At 38.5% G+C, this 21,571-nt stretch overlaps 1 protein-coding gene across 1 annotated transcript in view; it reads left to right on the forward strand.

Annotated features, from left to right (window-relative positions):
* Nucleotides 1-7,019, forward strand: part of ZNF407 (zinc finger protein 407) — a 378,474-nt gene extending 371,455 nt beyond the window's left edge. Inside the window, exon 9 of the mRNA XM_058177855.1 lies at nucleotides 4,615-7,019. Coding sequence (XP_058033838.1) covers nucleotides 4,615-5,957 — 1,343 coding nt within the window. The 3' untranslated portion in view covers nucleotides 5,958-7,019. The remainder of the gene's footprint in view (nucleotides 1-4,614) is intronic.
* The last annotated feature ends 14,552 nt before the right edge of the window (nucleotides 7,020-21,571 follow it).

Consider the following 21,571-nt stretch of genomic DNA (forward strand, 5'->3'; position numbering starts at 1 on the left):
ATCTTTTATCCCTAGATAGCAAGCCTACATTATTGTATTTTATCAATTTAAAATGTAATTCTGTTCATTTATACTTTATAATGACGATTAACAGCAAGTACGGCCATCTTTGCATTTTACTTTTATGATTGTTATGTCTAACCCCCCCAAAAAATTCATTCCTTTGTGTCAGCATTTGTTTAAAATGCATTTCTAAAATATAATATTTCTTTGATGCAGTGATGTTTAATAGGGAAAAAAAGGAGTAGGAAAGTAGCTGGGGAGCATGCTTTGCCATAACTAATGCTTAAAACATATCTCTAGAATTACATTTTTTTTCCTGTTAACTTTCATCCTCTCAAAACAAAGGGAATCCATTCAGCTGCACATATTACATTTACCATGAAGATCACTAAAATTGAACTTGATGTTCCCAATAAATTTTTGGTCCAGTTAAAATTTAAGCCTACACTACAGATTCCCATTAGTTTAACTGACACTTGAACTTCTACACAGCTCAACATTAATTCATTATAGTTGAAAATGGGAGAATCTTCCGTGGGTGAATCTTTTACAATCTGATTGAGGCTGTTACATTTTATAGGATCCATTTTTCAAAGCACTACTGACAGCACTCGAAGTTATTAAATTGCTGAATCAAAAGATGGACCTGCAATCGCATTTATGAACTATGATGGAATAGCTTGGGTTGCACTGAGCCGGAGTTAAGATGTTGGTGTAGTTAAGCTTCATCACACCCCTTTAGTGACAGCAGTATTTACCCATGTAGTTTACTTTAATGGTCAGGAAGTGGCCTAACTCACCTCTGGATTCAAATAGATTAAGCAAGCAGTCAGAATGGCATAATTATCTGTGCTGCAAGGAATTTACAGGATAACTCAACCCCCAAGAGACTTCCCATTCAATTGCTGAGCAAAGACTGGACATGCATAAAATCACAGATGCAGCATTTACCTCTGAAGCCAAGGGAAGGAGGGAACATATTCCTTTATCTTCTTCTGTTCCTATCCTGCTCTGATCCATTGTCACTTCATGCCTGTTCTCTCTTAAGGCTTTATATGTGGAATTAGTCCAATGGATAATATTGGAGCATAATTGTGTTTTGATTTGAGACCATATCATTACCAGTCTGAGCCTACATTCTTGTCGACAAAAGCAAGACCCACCTGGAAATTAATAACATCGTCCTCTTGCAAAATATGAACCGGTTTTGATTTTTAATTGTCTCTATGTGTTATGTTCTCCCTTCCATTCTCTTTTTTCAAGCTGAGAATCTTGAGTCTGATCTCCATAGAGAAAGAGCACAAGGTTAATGATACAAAGAACCATTTCGTTCTTCCCTACAGTTTTTCCTTGCCAGAATTTAATCCATCAGTGGGTGCCAAATCAATCGTGCTGTTTTACTTGGACAAATATTTCAGTCACTATTTTTTTTTTTTTTAAATCCCTTTTCTCTAAATGACTTCAAGGCTCCCCTCTGTCTTGCCATCTAAAATTAGGATGGGATAATATAATTTTGTTTTGATAATGGGTGCATTCTAGTCTTTCACATTAATAGCTGCCGTAGAGATATTCTGAAACTGGAGCAGTGTTTTTTAAGCTTAAAATCCTGATACATCTATGAGTTCAGTAATTTCATCAAAAATGGTGTTGAGATATATAGTATATGAAATGGTAAGGATGATATAATGTAGATGGTTCATTTTACATGCACATTGAATTTGCTACTTGCTTTGGATAAGCCAGTAAGGTGACATAGGCTCTGTTTACTGACCAGGTTGTTTTTAATACTAATGCAAGGTCACATAAGTTTGTGGTACTCTACCCAATTATTACCTTTTTACTGGAACCAGGCTGCTCTCAGAGGAACAAATAAATTGAAATAGTTGTCACATGGTCTTGATTGCTATATTAACAATATTTAGCAATCTTACGTAACCGCTTTGTATATCTTCTTCAATTTTAAATTCAGCAGATTCATTCTTATTGCATTATGCTACCGAGCTTAGGACAGTCATTCCAAGGACAATGTTGTACATCCACAGTAAATCATAGCCAACCAGCTTTTCAAGTTTAAGTGATAGCCAAATGGAACCTAGAATCGAGCCCAATCCTGGGGGGCTCTTCCTCAACTGTAAACAGATTTGTTTCCAGACAAATGGTGGTTCCTTTGTGGCACTGATACATAAAATGCATATCGTTTTCTGATTTAGTCCATCCACAGCTCTATGGACATGTTCCACAGCAATAAGTTGACCTGAAAGAAACTTAGCTGATAAGGAGGGCACAGGAGATCAGTGATTATCTAGCAAATAACATCTGAGAACATGCACAGACTGTTTATATGTTGGGGACAGTGGTAGGTTTGAACCAGTGTAACAACCGGTTCACTTTGTGTACACGCTTTGCATAGAAACCCACCACTGATTGGGTTTTTTTGTTACAGATTAATTATACTATGTATCTGCAGCCTTTATTAAACAGCTTGTGATTCTTCAAAGTGTAAATCCACCTTTCTATTAAGATTTTCTTACAATACATAAGCTGCCCATTACGTACGTTTGTAACTACCGTTGGTAATTCTGACTTGGCTGAAGAATTTAATAATGATTTTTTTAAAAAAAAATACAGACTACACTGTATAGACTGTAGTCAATTTATCAGTGCTATTGTTAACCCAAATGGATAATTGCAAATTAAATAATCAACTGATTTTACTATTAGAAATTCAAATTTAGTGTCTACTGCATAGATTCACACAACTTAAGGTATCTTCTCTGCAACTTTATTAGGGCTGAAATCTTATTCAATTCATTGCTAATAAATGAATTGGTTAGGATTAAACACTGTATAATTTTTTTCATTAATTTATCTTCAGATCTGGGGGAAAGATGGCCTGTCAAGCTGAAGCTGCAGTGGCCCCTTTCAAATCTAAATTTACCCCTTACCCAGGGGTGAAATGTTCCGGTTCGCACTGGTTCTGGTGAACCGGTAGTAATAAAAGCTACTGTTTCTGGCGAAACGGTAGTAAAAAAATGCTATCAGTTCATTCGAACTGGTATTTACAACAATCAACTGTGAATATAAATCACATGGCACAGCTGTTCTCCCCCCCCTCACTGTTCTACTTACCTTCTTAAGCCTCCTTTTTCTACATGCGGCGTACATTTGGTGCACATGGCACATGTGTGCGCAGTGGGCATTTGGTGCGCACCACGCATGCACATGCAGGGAACTGGTGGGAAACCTCGAAGGATTTCACCACTGCCCTTACCTATCATTACTTCAGGTTTTGTGTCTGCTTTTGATACTTCTATCCTGAACTTCTAGCCCTATGGTTCAGCCACACATTTTAACCTGCAGTGTTTCCAGTTTGAAAATCTCAGAAACTTGTTGGTTGGAAAACCAGAATTTAAGCTCTGAAGAGATTCCATGTTTTCTCCACATTTATGGAACCCATCTGGGAAATATATAATATAATAATCATGTTGGTGTTAATTATGTTTCAAGCCTGGCCAACTGAAATTTCCTAATAGGATTGCTATTAGACTTTCACCCTGGGCAATAGCAATAAATATCTCTGCAGTAACTAAACCAGAATTTAAGAGTTTGAAGTGAGTGGAACACTCAAAAAGATAAGACTTGGATAGATCTGTTACTTGTATTGCAGAAAATGGAGTGATAATAATGAAGATTTCATACTATTGAATCAGGTAATATGGCCTATTGTACATAAAATCGAGGGTTTAATTGTTAAACCAGACTTAGGTAGTGTCTGGCTGCTTTTATCTCAGTTTTAGAGATGGAGCAGGGGTCTCCAACCTTGGCAACTTTAAGCCTGGAGGACTTCAACTCCCAGAATTCTGGGAGTTGAAGTCCACCAGGCTTAAAGTTGCCAAGGTTGGAGACCCCTGATATGGAGGACACCTGCACCATTTCTGGTCTCAGCTACTTTGCTTCAAGGACTGACAATTTCAGCCTTACACCTGAGAATGATAATAAAATATCTTTAAAAAACAGAAAAACAACAAAACAGTAAGTAAATATATAAAACATACATAGTCAAGTATCCCAGTATGGGTAATTTCATCTGCAGCTTTAAATAAGATTTAACCTTCAAGAATCGTACAATTGTTATTCTTACAGTTATAGCTTTGGATCATTTCCTTCAGTAAATAAATTTAACAAATACAATGTTTTTGACTAATTTCTTTAATGGAGTTATCTTCATCCAGTTGCATGTGTGAAAAACACATTACATTTTAAGTCATATTTGTGCGGAAATTTGAAAATTCAAAAGGGTTTAAAAATTTGTTGGTGAAACATTTAATGAAAGTATATAAATACATCTCAGCACGGCTAAAAAGAAATAGGATTCTTAAGTTCCTCTGAACATGAACTGTCTTGCATATTTCATACTCGCAATAGTAGTGAGTATTCCCTTCGCTACTATTGATACAGAATTTATCACAGTAGTTAACCTGTACTTGAAAGGAGAATAGCATCCACATATCATCTGTGATTTTTATATTTTTATATTGTTCATACCTGTATTTTGTGAAACTATTTTTTGACATTTTTTTTAAAAAAAATATTCTTTCTTTCTTTTCTTAGGTATAGTTTCTAAGTCTTATGAATGTCGACTGAAGGGTCAAGGGGCTACATTTGTTGAAACCACCAGCCCTTTTACTTCATCAGCTCTGGATGAAATTTCTCCAGTCAGTGAAAAGATGCTTCATGGTATAAGGAGGCATCCACAGCCCAGTGAACAAGTGCAACAGGTGATCATTATTCAGGGATATGACAGTGATTTCACGATAGATGCCTCAGTGGAGGAAACAGCAGCAGCTACCCTTCAGACTTTGGCAATGGCTGGCCAAGTGGCAAGGGTGGTACATATAACTGAAGATGGACAACTGATAGCTACAAATCAAAATGGCTCTCATGTAAGCACTATACTTCCAGAACAAATACTTAACGAACAGTTGTCAGATGGGAAAACACAACTTGTTGTCGTTGAAGGCTCTGTAGGAGAAACTGCTATTGAAGATGCTGTTTCCATAGGGATGGCTTCAGCCCCAAATAATGCAGTGGTGCAACAGATAATGAGACAAGAGTCTCTGGATACATCAAGGGTTCACCCACCCGAGTCTGCCTCAGCGTTAGATGCTTTGCTTTGTGCTGTAACAGAACTTGGTGAGGTGGAGAACAAAGCAGAACTCTTGGATAGAGCACAGCTTTGTCACAAAGAAGCATTGCAAATGTCAAATCCAGAAACAGATGCCGTTTCTATGGATGACATAACACAGGAAACACAAATGTTCCATGGTGTTCAGGAAATTGAAGAACAGTCCATGGAGGTAGTAACACAAGTTGTGCATCCATCTACCATAATTTCATCTCAGGAAAATGCTCAAGTTGCCTTCAAGAAAATGGTTGAAGGAGTCCTCCAGTTTGCTGTATGTGATTCAGCTGCAGCTGATCAGCTGATGAAAGAAGGTGTCACTCAGGTTATTTTGAATGAGGAAGGAACCGTGCATATGGTATCTAGAGAAGGATCTCAAATAATAATGCAAGAGGCTGACAGCCATACCCTGAGCATCCAAAGTCAACACATGGATTTGGTTGAAGCAGATGGAGGAATTTCACAGATCATTGTCACAGAGGAGATTGCTCAAGCGATGGTTGAGGAATCTAACAATAACTTTGCCAGTGGTGCAACTCATTACATAGTAACACAATTACCACAGGAAATTGAGAATGACTCTAGAGTATATTCACACACTGTGATAGAGAAAGAGGAAACTCAAGAACTTTTGCAGGCTGGCACAGTTATAAATTCTAATCAAAATTCTTGTGACAGAAGTGTTGAACAACTAAGTAGCATGCTCATTTACACAGAAGATGGTTCACAAACAGCTATTATCCAGGGCCAAAGAGATAACAATGAACTATAAAAGATATGAAAATACCCTACCTATTAAGTTAAAAAAAAAAGAAAGAATTAAACATCAGATATATTATATTTTATTGTTAACTTATAAAGCATTTCTAAATGCTCTTGGCTGTTCAATGCATTTATACGGTGTTAGCATCACCATCCTGGGAATGTTACATACAAAAGGGAATTCTCCTTGTTTTTCCATGAGCTCTGATCAGACTGTCTGTCACTGGTTATAGACACTGAAAAATTTACAAAATAAAATCAGAACATACACAGATGAAACTACCAAGATGTTAAGTTAATTATCTTCATTAGATAGTTTGGTTTATTTTGCTTATCACCTCTTCATTATATTTTGACATCTGATAGTTTTATCTTGTGATTAATTATGGAATTTGACTTATCTGACTTTCTGTAGGGAGAGCAAATTAAATATGCAGGTACTGTACTCATATCACTCAATTGACATAGACATCAACAATGTATAGATTAAGACATTCTATGTATGCAATAATTTTACATTCCAAACTTGTTTAAATACGCCCCAGTTATTTCTACTCAAAATGCAGTATTCACAATGAAATAAATTTATGGTGTGGTTCAAAAAGCCTTTTTTTAAAAAAACACATTTTTTTATTGTGATTGAATCTCCCACTGGATACCAGAGATTCAGATACCTCTGAAGTCAACCCTTATGGAGGTAATAGCAAAAGAAACTCGCTAATGCCTGTTATGTAATCAATGCTGGGATTTCTTCTTTTTTAAAGAAAAAAATAGTATCATTCAAATATATACCATTTTGCAGTTTGTTTTATAAATGGGCTTTGCAAATATTTGATGACCCTTTTCCATGTTAAATTCTGCCATTAATCTTAAGTGCAAAAAGTTGACTTTGATCTATTTCTTGTTGGATCAGAATGTTGATTTAGTTGTGGATAAGTTCTGATTGTTCGAAGTACGTTCCTGCTAAAAAACAAATATTTTTCTGCTATAAAAACTTCCTGTTTTTCCTTAAGAGATGTAACTATCATATATAGGGGAACAGTTGGTTCTTTACAATAAAAAAAAACCAGCATTAAAAGGTCTATTCTCATTTTTAATGTTAAGCTTACCTGGAAATAGATCCCACTGAGAGTTCTTATAGACATGCACTGTTGATCAATACACAGAGCTGGCATAGACTTTACTACAGGCCTGCAAATTTGTGGCCCACAAATTGTATGTGGGGCTGCTGAGTGCCTTAGTTTTACATTTAGAAGCAAGCTGGAAAAGTGTCATAGATTTACAGAACTCCCACTAGGCATCATGATTACTCTCCCAGTCTGATTTGAGAAAGGAGAAGGGGAGGGAAATTTTTTCTGTTCCCGCGACTTTCAGGCCAGGAGAAAAGGAAGTAACTGGATTAGTTTAATTTAATATCTTAATTATCTAATTTTTATGATTCAAAAGTATTGGGCAGAAGACGTGTAAATGATACATCTGATTATCAAAAAGTCAGAGCACAATTGTCTCTTCTAAAATTAGCTGCAAGGGGCATGTGCTTGTCAGATTGGCAAATATGTTGTTTTTATTTTCCAGGTTGGATGTGTCAGATCAGCCCCCAAAATAAAGAGGGAGAATAAAATTAAAAAAAGAGGGAGAGAGAGAGACTGAAAGTCATAATTAGCCAAGTTTAACTTGCTCATTCTTCTTAAAAGTGACAGTCCGCTCACTACTTATTAAATCCTGTCTTCAGCCAACAATGACAGGATCAACTCCCGTTTGTTATCAGGATAAAAGTGACCTTTACAAAATGATGGCCTTCTGCAAGATTCTCGTAGGTACTCAAAGAAATGTTTTTCACTGAAAAGATTTTTTCTTGATCATTTTGCCTGTTAACTGGAGCCCTCTGGTCTTATGGCTTGGATGCTAATTTTTAGCTATGCTCAGTCCTGTATGGCTAACCTTTCCACAGCAATACAGGGTGTTGACACTGACATGCTGCAGTTTACCATTTGTGATTTATTTAGGATAAATATGTCTCAGGTGGCATTTAATCCTTCATAAAACCAGTGTAGCCTGCAGTGTCAAACCAGCAATCACATTGTATGCACAATGAAAAGAGCAGACCTTTGCATAAATAATATATATGTGTGTGTGTGTGTGTGTATTCATTGGCTTGGAAGTGCTGAGAAAGATTCTCCAGAAACCCAGATTATGCGCTTCTACCTTTTGTTTTTTGGTTTAGCCCATTTGCTATCACCAATCTAGAAAGATTGGTGTACAAGTCTCAGGAATTAGATTCTCATTACTTTAACATCAGATAGTGAAAATTTTATGAATTTGTTAAGAGCAAAATCCCCCAACGAACATATTTAGGAAGGGCACCAGCTTTGGACACCAGGATACTGTTAATAAATAGTTCATAAACCATCAACTTGGGCTTCTTTACTCCCAAACAAAATATTTGATCTCACGCTTATACTTTGACAGATTACTAAACTTCATGCCTTAGTTATGTCTTTCCTTCCATTGTAATTCTCTTTTGGGGTATCATGAACAGCAGCAAATACAAACATCAAGGCTCAAGAGTGACTCAGCCTTCCATCCTTCCAAGGTGGGTAAAATGAGGACCCAGATTGTTGGGGGCAATATGCTAACGCTATAAACCGCTTAGAGAGGGCTGTAAAAGCACTATGAAGCAATATATAAGTTCTATTGCTATTGCTATCTGCCAGTCAAGGCCTTTGTAAGGCTGCAACTGAATCTTGCTGTGGAAGACATATTCTTCTGCTCTGCTTCATCTGAAGGGCAGAAATGCATCAGTTTGTCTTCAATGTTACAGGAAGAGAGATCTGTATTTATTGAAATTTGGGATTCTGGACTATTTGATAAGCAGAGTGGCTCATGCTCCTCAGACTATGCAACATAGTTACTTCCTGGCATCAAATTCTATATGTAGCATGAAACCTCTGAAGTCCCAGCCTTGATATGATTTTATAGATTTGTTTTCTAGGAATCCAAATGTATCAAGCATCTCATTCAATAACTCAGAAAGTGAATTGAAGGGCAGTTTCCTATAATCCTAACGCAGGTGCATCTATGATAAAAATTATGGATTTAAAATTTAAAATAATTTTAAAGCACATCTTTCTCAGTAGGCACTTCACCTCAGTTATACTGTGGTGTGAAGGCAATGAGACATTTGTTTAGAGAAGTGGTCATATTTATTCTGTATATTGGTGTATATCTTGATTTTCTCTGAGCTTATCAGCAGGGCCTACATCAAATGGCAACAAGTAATTTTAGAAAAAGGTGAGATAAAGAATTATAGGGGTAATTGTGTTTTGGACTGCAAATTCCATCAGCTCTAGCCAATGTGTCCAGTAATCATTGATTATGGTAATCCAAACTAACTGGAAGACCCCCACATTGCCTATTTATCGAATAGTTAATTATGTACATACAGTGGAATTTTTGTTCATCATAGTCAGCCAGTTTCAATAAATATAATCACTAGGTTGACTTACATGACTAGCATCCTTTTTCCCTAATAGACAGAAAAAACAGGAAGCCCTGTCAAGTATCTGCAGCCATTCCCCATAACATTTATAGCTTCCAGCACAATGTTTTCTGCCATGTTTTCAAGAAATGTCTCTTGAAAGTTAATTCATAGATATAAAATGTTAACCAAAACAAAAGCTCCAAGCTAAATGATATTCTGTCTCTTATCAGCAATAGTTCACCATGGAAGTTAGTTGAACTGGCACAAAAAGCCAACATACCAAGAAATATGCACACGGGGAATTATGAACAGTGCTGGGAGCACTGTTATCATGTATAAATGTTGCCTTCAAAACATCCAGATTGATAGAAAGTTTCCTCAAGAGAGAGATTTGTTATGTTTGCAGACACAGTTGGCTCAAGATGTTCTTCACGATGAGCTTTCCTGCCTCAGGCTGGCCAAAACTTGTATCTGAACTATCCTGCTTTGAAAAACATTGGGGACCATCAGCTGGCAGCCTGAGCCACTGGCAAGTTAGCGAGGGGAAACACAAGAGAGAGCCCCAACAACATCAACTCTTTCCTCTGTATTCTCTACTTTGTATGTTTTCGGAGAAAAATACCACAAAGAACCCAGAGGACAAAAGCATATCCTGAGCCCTAAAACAGACTTTGTTCTAGTGAATAGCTTATGTAACAGGAAAGAGTGATTCATTTGGTAAGATGAAAAAAGAAGGAAAAAAAGTGGCATTTTCACCCCTTCTTATACTCTACAATATTAGCTCATAATTTCCAATCGCGCACGGATCACTTTAAACAGCTTACCTCTGTTCTATCTTGTTGAACAGAACAATTCGTTTTCTGCTCCTCTAGGGTGATATCATTTTATATGAAGAAAAAAAATTAGTTCCAATGGCAGTTATACGTTTCGGAAGCACCTTCTAATCAGGGATTGGTGATTCATTATTAGCTTCAGCAGGCGATCTATCTGACATGTAAGGGGAAAAAATTAGCAGCTGTCACTGCATGATGAGTTAATTTCCTGATAGGTCTGACACTGAAAAGCCATTTGAAGACACGGAGATGGCTGATGAGAAAACCTAGCGCCGCTTTATAATTGGACAGAAAGAAAGGGCATCAAGACGATACAATTTGCAAGGGAGGGGTCTACACTAATCTACAAGTGGCGACAGCTGTTTGTTAGAAGCAGGGGCTTTGCAATAATGCATCAGGCTAAGGGGACCCCCAGCCACAGAGAATTCTTTGAATCCTTTGAAATGGATGCCAGTGATTTCCTTATTACTGTGTGGTGGTGTTTTCAGTGGTCTGCAATTAAGGTAGCCGAGTCATCTTATTGGCCTGGGGTACAAGCTTGAAGTTGGCTTTGTGTGGGTGACACAGAATCTGACATTTTAGTGAGAGGACTAGGTAATTAGTCGTCCCTTGTAGTTCTGTTGCCACCTTTAGTGGGTATCAGTCACTGAAATGAATCGTGGGATCAAAAACAAGGGAAAAATGTCCAGTTCTGTGCATACTTAGCTGAAAATTACACCTGCCTGAAAAGAGACTTCCTTCTCAATAAACATGCTTTCACCTGCAATATAACTGCAGAAGAAATCACATACCTGCAGGCTGTGATAACTCGATAAACAAAAAAGCTCCAGATTATAACATGGATTTAAGGAGATCTGCCTGTTCTCTGGAACATCTTAGCATGGCAAACCCTGACCTTGTTAGCTTTCCAAAGGCATTGGAAACATGGATGCTTCTCAGTCATGGGCATCATGAAGTTAGTGAAGCCCAGGTAGGTTAAATTTTTATTTATTAACTGTGTTGCTTTTTATTCTCCAGTGCCATTTCTATGTATAATTATATGTTTGTACTGTATATTTTAAAGTGTTATATTATGGGGTTCTTTTTAAAAAAAAAAACACCATTCACCACTCTGAGTCATAGTGGCATGAGAGGCTGCCATATAAATCAAATTAAATAAATACATCATATATCCCTAATAGGAAATTTTGAACAAAACAGACCCTTAGTACAATTCTGTGCGTACTTTCCTGGAAGTAATTCTACAGAGTTCAGTGGAGATTTATTTCTTTTTTAGGTTTATGTAGGACTACTAAGTCAGTGTGTGGCCGGAACTTGCACAAATAATACTCAGGGTGATTATTAATGATATATTTTTTTTAAAAAAAGCGTGTGGCTCTTGTTCTTTTCTTGCCTGCTGCTAGTGCTAAAATCTAGTGTCCAAAAAAAGTTTTTTTCCCACTGCAGGCATAAAGACATAATCGATTGGTGATTAGGGCATGGGTAAATAAATTTGCAGAGGTAACTGTCAACCATTGATCTATAACCTTAACCCTAACCTATTTGGCAGAGGAAAAGACAGCCAAAATAAGTGCAATCAATTGGTTCACAAAGTAACGAGTGGGCAAAAAAATAGAAAACAAGAGATAAATTTATTTTTATTGACTTTTATGTTTTTGTTGTTGATCTCATAACCTGCCCAGAGTATACCAACATCAGGGCAGGATATAAATACTGAAGAAAAAAAAAGTAACCGATAAGGAACTCCACTCACACAAATGAACCCACACATTTGCACACGCTGTTCATAAAGCATTCATACCCATTTCGCCCAATGCTAGAGTGTTGCCACTTGTTCTTAAGACTTTTCTTGTCTATGTTTTTTTTATTGCCAGGATTGTTTTCCATTGCAAAAGCCAAGACAACAGTACCATATCCTCAGTGGTGGGATTCAGCCAGTTTACACCTATTCGGGAGAACCGGTTGTTAATTTTCTAAGTTCGGAGAACCGGTTGCTGGAAGAAATCTTATTTTGGGGGTTTTTTTTCCACTTTACAGGGCTAATCCTGTAAGGAAGGCAGGAAGGAAACATTCTGGTGTTTTTTTTAGCCTAATCTTTATTGCCCTGATTACAGAAACTGCCTCTCTGGTTAACCCTTATTACATTGTAACAGCTAAGGCGAAGCGCCCATCAAAGTGAGTGACATTGAGTTGGCCATGCCCACATGGTCACATGATCACCAAGCCATGCCTGCCCAGCTGGTCATTAGGGCAGAGAACCGGTTGTTAAATTATTTGAATCCCACCACTGCATCCCACCTCCTTCCTCACGTTATAACGTTATATCATAACGTTATGATCTTCCAATATAATCAGGACAATGTTAGAGTTGACTCCATGGTAAGAAGTATATGAATTCCTTGGATATTCTTCAAAGACATTTTAAAGACTGTACACAGAATGTATCCTAAAAGGGCCTTTAAAATATCAGCCCTGTCCCCCTCTCCCAACTAAAATTTCTAGTCCTTCTGATAGACTTGTTTCCCTCAAGTTCCTCTTTCTACAACAAGGGAGAAGAGACAAGCCCAGTCCTTTCTTCTCTTTACCAATGCTGTGTCCACAGCATAACTCTGAACAAGGGCAACTTTTGAGCCAATCCTATGCATGTTAGTAAAGTAATCATCCAATAGAGTTCAGGAAGCTTAATACATAGGAGTCAGCATTATGTCTCCTTTAAGACAGGGGTCTGCAAACTTGGCTCTTTTAAGACTTGTGGACTTCAACTCCCAGAGTTCCTCAGCCAGCAAAACAAAGCTGGCTAAGGAACTCTGGGAGTTGAAGTCCACAAGTCTTAAAAGAGCCAAGTTTGCAGACCCCTGCTTTAAGATATCATTGCATTATTATTCATTGATTACTTTCTAGCATTGCCCTGTTGTTATTTAAAGGAACAAGTACAGATTCAGCGAAATCTGGCTCAAAAACAGTGACTGTGAGAGGGACCATGTGGACTCCTAGTGGACAATTACTTAAACATGAGTCACCAGCAGAAGTGGATTTCAGCAGGTTCTGACCAGTTCTGGAGAACCGGTAGTGAAAATTTTGAGTAGTTCAGAGAACCGGTAGTAAAAATTCTGACTGGCCCCGCTCCCATCTATTCTCTGCCTCCCAAGTCCCAGCTGACGGGGAGGAAATGGGGAATTTGCAGTACCCTTCCCCTGGAGTGGGGAGGGAATGGAGGTTTTACAGTATCCTTCTCCTGCCATGCCCACCAAGCCACGCCCACCAAGCCATGCCATACCCACCAAGCCACACCCACAGAACTGGTATTAAAAAATTTGAAACCCACCACTGTTCAGCAGTGTGCGGCAGCAGCATAAAGCTAATACAAACCTTGGTTGTATAAACAGAAGCAGAGAATCAAAATCACTTAAATATTAGTATCTTTTTATAAAGGCTTAGTAAGACCACACCTGGAATACTGCCTCCAGTTGTGGTCACCACATTACAAAAAAAAAAGTTGAGACTTTGGAAAAAGTGCAAAGAAAAGCAACTAAGACAATTAAAGGCCTAGAGACTAAAACATATGAAGAACGGTAGCAAGATTTGGGTTTGGCTAGTCCAGAGAAAAGAAGGACTAGTGGGGACATGATAGCAGTATGCCGGCATTTGAGAAGCTGATACAAAAGGGGGTGGGGTTCAATTTATTTTACAAAGCGCCAGAGGGCAGGACAAGAAACAATGGACGGAAACTAATCAAGGAGAGAAGCAACCTGGAATTGAGGAGAAACTTTCTAACAGTGAGGACAATTAACCAGTGGAACAGCTTGCCTTCAGAAGCTGTGGGTGCTTCATTACTGGAGATTTTTAAGAAGAGACTGGACAGTCATTTGTCTGAAATGATATAGGATTGCCTGCTTCAGCAGGGGACTCGACTAGAACAGGGGTTTCCAACCTTGGCAACTTTAAGCCTGGCGGACTTCAGCTCCCAGAATTGCCCATCTGGGAGTTGAAGTCCACCAGGCTTAAAGTTGCCAAGGTTGGAGACCCCTGGATTAGAAGACCTCCAAGGTTCCTGTTCTGACCCAGCCTTCGCAGAAGCAAGAAACAGACTCCTCACAAAGAAAAACCCCTCTTTATTTGTGAATTAACTGCATTCACCCACAAAGTCCAGGCAAGAGTCTTGCAAGGAGTTAACTGAAGCAATAGGCTTTATCAGTGTGTTACAATAATTGCAAGGCGGTGAGCTACCAGCCGAAAGGCTGCAAATTGAATCAGTTCAAATAGACAAACCTCAGTTCTGACAAGGCAGTTTGTTGCACGAAACACAATGAGCAAAATCTCTCGAAACGCAAACGGTTGTCTTTTATGACCACCACTCCTCTTTCCTCCTATTTATTCCCCAGGCAGGGAAGGACCATTCAGCATCCAGGTTTGTTTTGCTTCCCGAGTTGACTCCTTGTAATCAGCTCTTCTATCTGCTGTGCACATACATGCATCTGGAACAGGCCCCAGCTGTTTTTCCTCCCCACTCATCTCTGACTCCAAAGGCAGCTGCCGGATGGCCTTAGCTCTATCTCTATATCCAACGTTGAGCATCCATCAGAGCCTTCCTCAGGCTCCAGGACTGGCCCAAGTTCTTCCCCAACCTCTTCATTGTCTGAGTCTGCTGTCAGCTCTGCTGGCAGCTGGCAGGCCAAGACAGTCCCTTCCAGCTCTATTCTCTATTCTGAAACCCAAGCACTGTGCCCAACTCATTTCCTTTCCATTTCTTTGCAGCCCTGTATAAATGCTGAAGTTACATTAAAATCACTAAGATTGATGTCACCTGTAGATTAAATATGCATTGTTTGTTTGTTTGTATTCTGCATTTCGAGACCACCCATCTCCCGCAAGCGTATATAGGATCTCTGTACAGACAGAATGGAAGGCTCACAACTCATCATTGGCATACTTGTCTTGGGGTTGCTTTTGAAAAAGCCCTACTCATCTATTTATATTTGCCTTTGTAGGATGATCCTCTCAGCTACAAGAGTGTAAGGAATTTCGTCAGAGCTGTGCTGAGTTAGTTCAATCTGGCACTGCATTTACTTGTCAATGGAGCTATGCAACATGTTTGCATTTTCTATTCTGCAAATGCTACACTGACTGCTGGTATTTCAGCAGCTCTGGAACGTAGGACTCTAACACCAGGATGACTTGATTCACTCTGGTTAGGAACCTCTGGGCATCACACCCAACTTTGTCACTTGATTCACTTCTCCTACGCTAAATGTTTTTTCTGGTGAGACGAGTCTATCAGGGCACCCTGGTCTACCCAAATATGGGTTGGAGCATATTTCTTCCACTTTTGCCTTTCAGCCCCAATCCAGGAGCCTTCGCAGGCAGTTGCTTTCACAACAAACTATTTTTTGTATTGAATTTATATTTTACCGACAAAGAAACAAAGAGAGATTAGTACAGATCTATTTCAAGCTTGCATTCTAATTTAGCTTTCATCAGCTAGCCCAGGGCTGTCAAACTTGCGGCCCACAAGCCAAATGCATCACGTTCTGGCCATGCCCTTTCTCAGTTTAGCAAAGTGGGGGGGGAAAGTCCTGATATTCATGTGACGCTGCTGGGACGATGCGAGTTTGACATCTCAGAGTTATCCATTTCCTTCTGGGATTCGAACCCTTGCTATTCTCCTATGATACTGTCTTAATGCTGCCTGCATTTATCAGACCTGTGGTACTCTGAAAAGGTTGTGCTGCTGTTGTGGTTTTTCGGCTGATAGGACTCAGCCCCTCCCCAAACTCATTTTTGTTCGGGAAAGTGTCCTTTGAAAATTCCTCTGGTGTGCAGTAAAACATATGACATTTCTACCAGAAACATAAAATATTAGGATCTCCTCCAGGGATGATTTTTATTTTTGGTGAGTTTACTGAAGTGCTACAGTAGAAAACACAAACATTGCACACATCCTTATTTAGGTCTGGACAAGATTTCAACAAGTTATCGTCCTTCCTGATGAATTTCAAAAGGAAAAGCTACTTGCTGTCAAATGAACACCTGGAACCAAGGTTAGAACTCTTTTAGTTAAATGAATAATTTTTGTCTCTCCTGATTTTGTTAGATTCCAGCTGCCAACAATTTAAATCAGCCTCACTCCCCCATCACTATTATAAGATAGGAGTTAAGATGGAAACTACAATCCTACAACTATACCAAATTCAATCTATGGTCTAATCCAATGTGAGACCATTGTGTTTTTCCCTCAGGTCATAGATTCTGAATAAACTTCCAAATACATTCATTATATTTCAAGGTAGTCAGAGTGAAATAGAAACAAATGTTTTCTCGTCATTTGGAGGAAAGAAACCAAGCTGGTGATGAAATGGTTTAGACATGATCATCTTGATTTGTCTACCGCATAAGCTTTTCAAGATGGCTGATATTTATGGTTTATGTTTCGCCAGGGGTGTTATATATAGTCAGTTCAGCCTGATTCACAGGAACTTCTTGTTATGTTGCTTTACACTGCATTGTTCTACACTTCTTTGGCAGTGGCAACTGATATTAATAGAAAAGCGGAATAACTCAGAATTTTCTTTCCTGGTGTTAGCAGGATTACATCATGAGATTGGAAACTTTGGAAATAGCTCTTTACTATTGTACACTCACATTTTACTAGGAGCCATCTTGGTTGTCTGGATATATAGCATACCTGGATGGCAGAACCATACCTGAGCTGCTTTAAAACTAGCATTTAGACAGGAAACTCAGAGCCGTCCTGCACCAAGAAACAAAGCAAAACCAAACCCCCCAGGTGAAAGAAAAAGGACTTAATGATCCAGGGTGGCACAGTGCAGTACTGCAGGCTACTTCTGCTGATCACCGGTTACCAGCAGTTTGGCAAATCGAATCTCACCAGGCTCAAGGTTGACTCAGCCTTCTGTCCTTCCGAGTTGGGCAAAATGAGGACCCAGATTGTTGAGGGCAATAGGCTGACTCTGCAAACCGCTTAGAGAGGGCTGTCAAGCAGAGGTGGGTTTCAGCAGGTTCTGACCAGTTCTGGAGAACCGGTAGCGGAAATTTTGAGTAGTTTGGAGAACCGGTAGTAAAAATTCTGACTGGCCCCACCCCCATCTATTCTCTGCCTCCCGAGTCCCAGCTGATTGGGAGGAAATGGGGATTTTGCAGTAACCTTCCCCTGGAGTGGGGAGGAAATGGAGATTTTACAGTATCCTTCCCCTGCCATGCCCACCAAGCCACGCCCACCAAGTCATGCCACACCCACCAAGCCACACCCACAGAACCAGTAGTAAAAAAATTTGAAACCCACCACTGCTGTAAAGCACTATGAAGTGGTATATAAGTCTAAGTGCTATTTCTATTGCTAATAAAGTTAGTAGCCTGCGTTAAAATTAAGGCCAATCAATTAGCTTCTATTTTCATTGAAGAAGCTAGGTGATTTCATTTGAGGAAAAAAAAAGTAATGATTTTAAATGGGAAGCTGAGCATCGGATGAAGAAAGATAGTAAGGCGTTTTGCAAAGATTGCTTTCCTTCACTTTGCTGCACTGAAGAATCAACTTCCTTTGATTTCTGAGAATATGGATGCCATTCAGATGCTTGGCAGAAAAACTCTACTCACCTCTCAGCAGAGTCAATGGTGAAAGTAAGATCAAACTACTCTGAACAATGAGACTAAGTAATACCCTGTTTCCCCCAAAATAAGACATCCCCTGATAATAAGCCCAATCGGGCTTTTGAGCGCATGGCAATAAGGCCAAGCGCTTATTTCAGGGTTCAAAAAAATATAAGACAGGGTCTTATTTTCAGGGAAAGACGGTAGTTATGACACTAACAATGTTAATATCAGCAATGGAGTAATAAGAATAAGAATAGCAATAATATCCTCACTCCCTGCCCAATTGCCCTACTCCAGACACATTGTCACATAACTTTTCAAACTGCCAGGAATCTACTCTGCCTATAGCATCATTGCCTCACTAAATATAGGATCTTCTTTTGTAATAATCAATAACTGTTATACATTCCATATGAACAACCAACATAACATAACGGAAGGCCCAGGCTCAAATCTACAATCATCCAGCTTGCAAGATAGCCTAGGCCACTATTTTTTTTTCTCCCTTAGCTGTACTTGTTATTAGAATACAATAATGATGTACAACTGTATATGTACTTAGAGAAAAGACGGGACATAAATATAATAAAATCACTCTACTGTAATAGCTGTATCGTGTTTCATTAAATGACAGTCTCAAAAGGCTATTTCCCAGAGACAGACTGTGGGCAGAGCCTGGAAAACATGCATGAGGTCAGCAAGTTTGCTGAAGAGCAGGACTAGGCCTATAGCTGCAGTAATCAAGCTGAAACGCACTACAAAGATAGAAGACAAGATGACCTCTAAGTTTATAGGGATCAGAATAGTTCAGAAAGAAATAATTTTCCCTCTTCATATAGCCCCATTGTCTTCAGGTGAGTGAGAATTTTCTGAAGTTTCCCGACAAGTGCACCAATCAGTCCTGACAACGTTCTTTGTCCTATGAATCAGCACTTTGATAAACTTACATGTAACGTTTTTCTGTCGGGAATGTTACCATTTTCCTATTGCCTTTCAGCCCAAATACAGCTTATGCCCTTACCCATTGAAGCCAATGGGAAATCAAATGCCTTAACTGAAGTGGGTCTAAGAATTCCTAAGTTTTTTGCTTTTTCGCATTGTCCCACAGCTACTGGATGCTTCCTTATCGTTAGGCATTTCCATGCCATTGCCAAGAACTTGCAGTGATGATGCAAATTAAAATATTTAAGCATTCAGATCATCATAGATCTAGACAAATTGCCTACAAGAGGGGAAGTTCCTACATTATTTGGAAGTATTTTGGAAACAAGTATTCCTAAACTGTGGCATGCTATTTAGCTAATTTATATACAACTTGACTCAATATAGCGCCCCATGGGTACATTTGACTACAAGATCCTATGGAACAAGCCAATTTCTGTGCTGGTTGATCACCAAGGGTTCAGTTTAACACATCTGAAAGGTATCATCTTGGGCAAGGCTTATCACCAGTACATGTTAAAGTATTTGTTTGCTCCATCTTCAAATACCTAAAGATATGGAAGAATCCATCAAGATATAGAAGAATTGTTTCTTCATTTATTGGACACTTATTGTTTCAGTGTCCTCACAAGCCAAAAATTATCCAAGTTACTCTGGTGTGATGATAATCATTTCAGGATCCAATTTGGGTCAGTCACCAGGACCAGAAAGCTCTCACTTCCTAAGTACTTGATAAGCTTGTGTTAAATCAGTATTTCTGTTGATTGACGAGGGGCCAATTTTCCAGGCTTCAGTCACTTCCCTGGCTGTTTTTGTACCATCTTGTCCAACAATCTTAGTAGCTGCAAAATTGAATATGTGTCCTTGTTCATTGCAATGTGAGGTTACCAGTGAATTCAGGTCTTCTTGTCTGACTGCTCATTTGTGTTCTTGCCACCAGCTTCTCAAGCTACTAAGATGGTTAAATGAGCAGGTACAAAAACAGCTAGGGAAGTGATTGAAGCTTGCTGCTGTTTAAATAGTAGACTGATTGAGGAAAGTGAAGGCTCTATTATATGTTTTGCAGGAATTTAAATCCTGTACTTTGGGGTGGTTAATAGAGAGCAGACCTTGGTATTTGGGACAAAAGTTTCTATATACCACAGTTTGGGAACTTTATTGGAATTGTTGTTTTACCCATGTGCAGAATGGCAGACCATTCCACGTGTGTAAATTATGAGGTGTCTTTATCCATGATTTCATCAAATGCAGTTGTGAGAAAGGAACTTAGTCCTTGTCAATAACAGGAACTTACCTCTAGTGTCTTAAAATAAAGTTGTCTTTACTCCTTCTTTGATCTGAAAATATATGCATATTTTTCTTTTTCTCCAACCAAATAATCATGTTGAGATCTCACTGATAATGAAACAAACATCTTCGGACTGTAATGTAGAAAACATTTGTATCATGTGTATTTGTGCTTCTTCCATATTAGAAATATGTTGCACTAGGATGAAATTTTCTATTGCTTTCTGTTACTTTAACTTGACCGGTTTCTAGTGTGTGGCATACTGTAAGAAATTCAATCAGATTGTTTGTCCGCAAGATTTTGCTTTTGTTTTATTGGTGATATTACCCTTTATCTTCATAATTTGATGAGATAAAGGCCACCATCAAAATCTTTGGGCTGCAGAATTTATGATACCACTTGAATTGATGTGTGTTCTGAATGCTTTTCACAAATAAAAACTTGGATGTTGGTAAGAAAAAACACATTTCTAAAAGAAAAAAAAAATGAGAACGGTACAGCTTTTCCCCATCTTATTGATTTTAAGATGGTGTTTCTTAAACAAAGATATAAAAGAATAAATAGAAAATTCATTTAAAAAAAAACATACCAGGAGTTTTATAAGGACTTATGCTATGTATATATCCCTTAGATCAGGGGTGTGAAACTCACGGCCCATGGGCTGCATGCATCGCGCACTGGCTACGCCCACCCATTTTAGCGAAGGGGAGGGAGAAAGTTGTGATATGTCATGTGACGATGTGACAACGTGAGTTTGATACCCCTGCCTTAGAAAGATTGGAAACTCTTCCCAATATATTTATTTTATGATGAGTTGTTTGCATTTGCAATTCATGAATATCTAATTTTCATACATCAAGAAAGCACCATGATAAGACAAAGTTATAAAGATCTTAAATATCAAATATAGATTGCATTTACCTGCATTGTCCTGACATTTATTTACAAATATAAGGGAAATGTAGGAATGGGGTGCTTTAAAGCATAATCTTGAGAAAAAGATAGTAAAGCACAAAAATAGAGTGAAACACTCTTTAAATTGATGACTTGACAAAGATCTTACTGGTTCCTAATTATGTTGGAATCTATAAGTTCACTTAGAAAAATGTTGGTGAAGATTATGAAACTTGTAGAGATGGCTAAATTATCTTCTTTACTCAGAGAAAAAGCAATATCTATATTTATGGCTAATTGGAGACCACCATCCCCCCCCCCATTATTTTTTTTGCATGAAATGGAAAAAATATACTTATGATTTTTGATTTTCATTATTAAAAATAATATCTGAATAACAGAAAAAAATGAGCTGTTTTTAATCATATGGTAAGAAATAATTTTGCAATTGTATCTATATTCACAGCATAAAATTCTTTCCATTTGTTTTCATTCTTTCTTTCCACCGTTTTTCCCTTCCTTCCTTCCTTCCTTCCTTCCTTCCTTCCTTCCTTCCTTCCTTCCTTCCTTCCTTCCTT

This window comes from Ahaetulla prasina, chromosome 3 (genome assembly GCF_028640845.1).
Source record: "Ahaetulla prasina isolate Xishuangbanna chromosome 3, ASM2864084v1, whole genome shotgun sequence".
In the NCBI taxonomy this organism is placed as follows: domain Eukaryota; kingdom Metazoa; phylum Chordata; class Lepidosauria; order Squamata; family Colubridae; genus Ahaetulla; species Ahaetulla prasina.